We start from the raw sequence: 6,729 nt of genomic DNA on the forward strand, positions 1-6,729 counted from the left end.
AGGTGAGAAATGACCTCTGCTGTTACTGGGTTAGCTGGGCTCGGGAGGGATGTCTCCTCCTGGCTCTGCTTTCAGCTTGGTGGTGAGTCGGGGGTTCTCTGAGTACCACTATCCCGTGGGATGGGGATGTGGGGCTGGGATGCAGCATCCTGAGGTTCTTTCCCTCCTCAAGTGACGTGGGCAGCTCCTGGTGGGATGTGGCTGTGTGGCTGGTGCCTCATGGCCATGGCTGAGGGGACACCTCGGTGATGCCATGGGCTTCCCTTCCCTGTGCTGGGCAGACTCGTGGGGGCAGGGACAGCCCCGTCCTACCCGTCCCGGGCTGGTGTGGGAGAGTTGGCAGCGCTGATAGCCATCTCTGGCCCGCTCCTCTCTGCGCAGACACTTGGTCAAACAAACGGGCTGAGTAAACATTTGGAAAGCAAATACCCATAAAAGCAGATTCGCGGGGACTCTTCCACCGCCCCGGGTGTCGCTGCTCAACCCCCAGCTCCGAACCCGCGCCGGTGCTGAGGCAGCGGGTGGCTTTTCTCTGCTCTCAAATGCTTTCTGGGGCGAGGGTGGGCGTCCAGTCCCTCTTCCTTCTGCTGTGGGGAGAAACGGGGCCGTGTGTAGAGAAAGAGGAAGGGGCTTTATTGGGCAATGATGGGCAGCGAGTGCCCCATGCTGTGTCACTCCTCTCCCAAGGCCAGCACTGTGACAGGGACATCCCCGAGAGCCTTCACCGGGCACACCAGGACCCCAGCATCGGCTCCGTGTCCTTATGCCGGCATGTCACCATCGAGCAGACTGGCAGGGCTGTGTGTGCCCACGGAGGGACCAGTGTCCCCTCTCTTTAGAGACCTGTCAGCCCCGACGTGTCCCCCGCCGTGCCATGGGATGGGACACCAGCCTGCCTGCCCAGAAAGGGCTTTCTCAGCATCCTTCCCATCCCCCCAGGAGTCCGGTGGCTGTCCTGCCCCGCGTGGCACCAGTATCCCCCTCCCGCAGCATCTCAGGCCAGCACTGGGACAAGCCCCATGGCCACCAGCCCTGCAGAGCCTGGGCAGGAGGTCAGGCCTGGGGACCCGGGAGTGCCCACACGGAGCCTGGAGGGGCTGCAACTTGTGGAAACCGAGGATGAGGTTACCGGAACCCTCAGCACCCGCCTCTGCTCCGTGCTGTCCCTGTCCCTCGAGTGTCACTGGCAGTGTGGCTGTCACCCAGGCCATCGTCCGTGGAGGGGGACACCAGGGCCAGGTCACACGTGGGCACGGGCCGGAGGCGCTGGGCCGGCCCCCGGTGCATCAACCCCCGGTACTTGTCCCCAGCCAAGAAGTACAAGATGGGGTCGAGGCAGCTGTTGATGCTGGCCAGGGGCCGAGTGATCTTGTAGGTGAAGTTGATGATGTTGAGGGTCTGGCAGTCAGCTTGGAAGTAGCGGGAGGTGTAGTAGATGGTGCGGGTGATGTGGAAGGGCACGAAACAGATGGCGAAGACTGTGAGCACGACAATGATCATCTTGATGGAGCGCTTCTTGTAGGAGGGCATTCGGGGGCCAGGGCTGAAGAAGCTCGACTTGCAGAGTCTCTTGGCCATCAGGCAGTAGCACAGGACGATCACCAGGAAGGGGACTCCGAAGAGGAGGGCCATGATGGAGGAGCTGTAGTGCACGTAATGGTCAAACTCCTCAGGCTTGGTGGTGTCGTGGCACAGGGTGCTGTTGCCCCTGGAGCTGGTGGTGACAAAGATGAGGTTGGGGATGAGACAGATGATGACGACAAGCCAGGCACTCACACAAATGATGCGGGCGTGCTTGGTTTTCACCCATTTCAGGGAGCGGATGGGGTGGCAGATGCCTACGTAGCGGTGGACGCTGATACACGTCAGGAAGAGGATGCTGCTGTAGAGGTTCGCATAGAAGAGGAAGCGCACGATCTTGCAGAGCCATTTCCCAAAGGGCCAGTTGTTGCGGTCGGCGTAATAGTAGACCAGGGTGGGGAGGGAGAGGACGTAGAGTGTGTCAGAGACAGCCAGGTTGAACATGTATGTAGTTGTGGCATTCCAGGGCCTCATCTTGCAGATGAACAACCACAGGGCCCAGGAGTTTAGGAGCAGTCCCACCACGAAGACAAAACTGTAAGAGACGGGCAGCAGGATGAACTTGAACTCCTCGTTGAAGACACACTTTGCCTCCACCACCACGGTGGTGTTTTCTCCCAGCCCCGGAGCCGGTGTTGGTGTCCACGAGGCAACTGGGAACGTCCTCACTGAAGTGGCCATGTTCTTCAAGCCAGATCTAGAGGACCAGTTAATAAAAGCACATTAGTTGTTAATCATGACCATTGTCAGGCACGAAGCGTGGAAGGGAGCCAAAGATGCCAGCTTTTTCCCCCCCTCCAGGAGCTCCGGCCACTTTGATGGTTCTCTGGCTTTTCTCAGCTCGCGCGTTCGGGCCTCGCGGGGACCGGAGGGGGGTTTGACAAATCCTCCCCTCCCCAGCCCCCGCAATCACACCCATTAATCATGGCTTTGAGCAGCGTGTTGTGCCACCAGCGCCGCGTGGAGCCGGGAAGCGTGCCTGAGACAGAGGACCACGCCGGCCCCGCCGGCCAGCAGCCCCACAGCGCGCTGAACAATGAGACCTTTATGAGCAACAGCAGCCCCCGGCCGGGGCCAGCACAGCCTCTTGGAAGCCAGCTCAGCCTAATTGGCACCATCCTGACAGCGCTGCTCATCCCGGAGGGCTCCTTGACTGAAGAAAGGCGGGAGGAGAAGAAAGGCTTGTCTGGGGGAATATTGTGGCCCAGAGAAATCCTTGGGGGGCTGTTAAGAGAGCCTTTGGGAGAGAGCGTCCCTGGGCGGCGAGGGGCCTCCAGCTGGTGGGTATTCTCCGTAGGAGAGGGATGATCTAAGCCCTGCGGAGAGGAGCTTTGCCAGAGCCAAGTCCCAGCCCAAGACAGTGCAAGTTCAGAAGGCAGGCAGGATGTTTTCCCTTGCACATTGTTAGGATCAAAGGCTGGGAGCTGCATCCCCCTGGCAAATCGGGCCCTGAGGCAAAAGGGTGAGCTGTTGAAGGGTTGCGTTTGCCTCTTGGGATATCTGAAGTTCAGTCTGCGCTCCTCCAGAGGGAAGAGGGAGCTTCTGCCACCGTCATGGTATCCAGCAAAAGACCGGAGAAGGCTGACCACACCTCGGTACCTCCTCACCCACAACCGTCACTGGCAGAGTGATTTCGGAGTGGTTGCCTCTGCTGACCAAAGACAGACGTTGGATGAGTAACCTGCAGGAGTAGGAGCATCTGCTGTGGGGCCACCAGAGATGAGAGTGCAGCCAAAAACTGTATCTGATGGAGGAAGTGCTGGTGTGCCTCCAGTTTCCATTGGTACAGTCGATGGGTGTGAGGTCAGGGGAGGACCTGGGGCTCAGGGAGATGATGCACGTTCGTCGGATGCTGGTGTTGGTGGTATGAGGTGGAAAGCAGCACCCTCTCGGGCTCCTTCGTCCATTGGCTCCCTCATCATTCCTCTCCTAATTGCTCTCTGCCTTCGTCACCAAGATGCGTGGATGTGGGCTGCTGAGGGTGTATCCACAGATCAACTGAGCTGTGACCCATCTTCCACGCTTCTTCCTGCAGAGCCTCACCCAGAAAGACATCCCTGAGTTTACAGAGATGATCGTAAATGAATCAGCAGGCAGATGGGCAGGCGGGTGGCCGCGGGACCGGCCCCTCCATGCCGCACGTACCTCCGTGCTCTGTTTGAGTTGTGGGCTGAGCTGCAGCTTTGGGCTCCCGTCAAACATCCCGCGGCTTCCTTCCCACCGTGGGCAGCGCGGGCAGGTGCCTGGCTTTATTACGGGGATGAGTTCAGAGAGCAACAGGCAGGTCCTGATCAAACATTAACAGTGGGAAGAACTTGCTGTTTTCCCAGAATCAGGAGGGAAAACCCTGAGCTTCCAAGCACCAGCGGTGGCCCCACGGGGCTGGTTCTGATGCCAAGAACGCTGTGCTGGTCATACTGGTTCCAGCCCAGCAGCTGCATCTCCCCAAGCTGCAATGCTGCCCAGAGATGAGGCACAGGGAGATTTATTTTCCTCTTCCAGCCTCTGACAGGAAGTGTGCGTGAAGCCTTCAGCCCAACTAGAGGTGCCGCAGGATCCAGAGACCAAAGGCATAGGTCAACAGCCAAGATACGAAGAAGCCAATAAACAAAAAGTAATAACCTGGTGTGAGAAATGCATAAGGAAAAATCCTGAGCAGCAGCAAGGTTCTTGGAGGAGAGTGCAGGTATGGGGCTTGGGTGGCTGAGAAAGCCTGAGCAGGGTCAGCTCTCAGCAGAGCAATTTAACTGTTCCTGCGTGAGCTTCCTCTTGGGAAAACCACCAAAAAGAACAATGCCAAAGAAGGTGGCGTTTGGCAAGGTTTATCTCACCAGGTGTCCTGCTTCCTTATCTTAGTCACGATCAAAAAATCAGTGCTTTGAATTCCTGATTCACATCAGTCCACCCTGAGGACACGTCACCACTGGGCCTGTTCCTGCTCCTCCCTGATGTCCCCAGCAAAGCTCTCGCTGGCCACAGCCTCTCCAGCTTTTTGAGGAGCGACCAAGCACAGTCACAGTGAGGTCTGAGCCGAGCATTCGGGCTCGCAGCCGGAGCAGGAGATGGAAGATGCCGCAGGGAAGGACAGGGAGCTGAGGAGGTGATGCCTGCTCCTGCCCTGTCTGTTTTATGGATGCACGAGGGATGAGGTGCTGCAAAATCCCTCGTCCAGGGCAAGCGCGTCCCTGTGGGATGGTGCCTGCAGGTTGGCCCCTGTGCACATCCCGGGAAGCAGCGAGGGAGCTGGTGGGTGCCCCCAGCCCAGGCTCAGCTGGCTGAGGCTGCAGACCCCGGGTGTTCACGGGGGCGTTGGAAAGGCACCAGTGGAATGAATGAGCGGTGCAGCTGAGGGCAGACTCTGCCCTGGAGCCAAAGTCCTGCATGCTAGCAGGACAGGACGGTGGGTCAGGGGTGGTCGCGCAGCAGGCGGGAGCTTTGGAGAGGGGACAGCAGAGTGGATTTCAGAGGGGAGCGAGCAGCGGTCGAGGGACACAGCGCTGGGTGAGCCTGGGACCAGCGATCGCTGGAGCACGGGGAAAACAGGGCTTTTCTTCTCACTTAAGCTCTTGGAAATTGCAAAACAAGGGGAAATTATGCAAAATATCCTGGAGAAGGACCCTTGTCCCTAATCGCCACGTGGTTTGTGCAGCCAAAGCCCCGGCACAAGGGGAGCGTGACCTAATTTCTTTTCGATCCTTCCCTTCAGCTCCAAGAGCAGCCAAAGCACGATCTGCCTGCGCTTCCCGGGCGCCAGCACCTCCTCCCTGGGGATGCCAGCAGGGCTGGGTGCTTCCCTCAGTGCCCATCACATCCCCTGCTCCGAGGTGACCCCCTGTCTCTGCAGGGTGGGAGGTGAGGGTTTCCTTTCTCCCTTGGGTGACCTTTCCCTGTCCCTTCACCTCTCTCAGGAAGGGCAGGAGCATCGCCGGGCTGGGGCAGCCCCAGGGCAGCTTTGCTGTGTGAGGACACAGCGATGTGGGAGATGGAGAGGGTGAGAGGAGGTGGCTGCAGTGGGAAGGATGAAGGCCCTTGGGGATGGAAGAAGCGATGGATGGTGTGCTAGGCAGGAGGATGCATGGAGGGATTTCAGGATGGTGAAGGGATGGGGAGACCTGGTTGAACCTCACCCCACACCCGTCCACCCCTGGGGATCCCACCTCCATCCCTTGAGGGGCCAAAGCTTCTCCCCACAGGGCTCCTCGAAGCCCAGCTGGGTTTGTATGGCCATGGCACGGCCGTGGTGGGGCAGTCCCACCTGCTGCCCTCCAGCAGGCACGGGATGCCCAGCTCACCTGCTGTCCTGGGCTGGGGCGGCTCTCAGGAGCGGGGCACCCCCAGGCAGCGCCCGTCCCCCGCGGGGCTGAGGGCCATGCCGGCAGCGCTGCCGTGCCCCGTCCCGCACCCCGTGCTGCGCCGTCCGTGCCCGCTCCTGCCGTCCCACCGGGAGCAAAGTGCCTGGGAGAGGCAGGGCTGGAGGCGGGCGGAGGCGGGCGCAGGAGCAGAGCTGGCAGTGCCCCGTGCCCACATCCCTGCCCACCCCAGGGCCGCCCGCGGGGCTCAGCCCCAACGCACACCCATCCTGGCCATCGCCCTACCGGCTTTGGGCCGACGGCAGCCCTCGCAGCCGCCCAGACGCGAGACGTGTTGGCTTCGCCCGTGGGCTGTGGCCATTTGCCCATGGAGGCCAGGGCACTTTGGCCAAGGGGACCACAGCCCCTCATCTCGGGGGACCGTGGTCCCTCAACCACAGGGACCACAGCCCCCGGTCTGTGGGGACCGCAGCCCCTCACCCAGCCCCGGGCAGCCTGAGGGGCCCGGCAGCGCATCCCGGGGGTGCTGCCCTGCTGGCACCCTAACCCTGTGGGGCAATCCTGGGGACAAAGGTGGCCACTGCCACCTTGAGGACAGCCTGGGCATAGTGTCCCCAAAACGGGGACAAAACTTTGCAGCAGCCGGGACTTTGCTGGTCAGGGAGTCCCAGTGTTTGCAGGCGAGCGGGTGCCCCCACTGCTTGCAAAGTTATTCCTGGTCCAGGGTCTCCAAGGGGGGCTCTTGGAGACATAGGGGGCTGTGGGCCAGAGCAGCCGAGCTCGGAGGGGAGCAGAGGTGTGAGGGGCGGGTGGCCGGTGCAGGAGCAGTGCGAGGATG

The 6,729-nt window shown here is 60.6% G+C and overlaps 2 protein-coding genes across 5 annotated transcripts in view; one reads left to right on the plus strand and one right to left on the minus strand.

Moving 5' to 3' along the window:
* Positions 1-6,729, plus strand: part of ARR3 (arrestin 3) — a 349,343-nt gene that overhangs the window by 318,426 nt on the left and 24,188 nt on the right. The window lies entirely within an intron of this gene.
* On the minus strand, positions 610-6,025 carry P2RY4 (pyrimidinergic receptor P2Y4). Of its 4 annotated transcripts, none has more exons than XM_054076021.1 (2): positions 3,727-5,790; positions 610-2,278 (listed from the first exon to the last, which is right to left on the minus strand). In XM_054076021.1, exon 2 carries the CDS (start codon positions 2,260-2,262, stop codon positions 1,138-1,140), a length of 1,125 nt encoding a protein of 374 aa, XP_053931996.1. In that variant the 5' UTR covers positions 2,263-2,278; positions 3,727-5,790; the 3' UTR covers positions 610-1,137. The 4 variants fall into 4 exon arrangements, with proteins under 4 accessions (XP_053931996.1, XP_053931995.1, XP_053931994.1 ...); XM_054076020.1 differs by having other exon boundaries at positions 2,625-5,790; XM_054076019.1 differs by lacking the exon at positions 3,727-5,790 and adding an exon at positions 5,874-6,025 and having other exon boundaries at positions 611-2,278.

The sequence above is a fragment of the Cuculus canorus genome, chromosome 10 (genome assembly GCF_017976375.1).
Source record: "Cuculus canorus isolate bCucCan1 chromosome 10, bCucCan1.pri, whole genome shotgun sequence".
NCBI classification, from domain to species: Eukaryota; Metazoa; Chordata; class Aves; order Cuculiformes; family Cuculidae; genus Cuculus; species Cuculus canorus.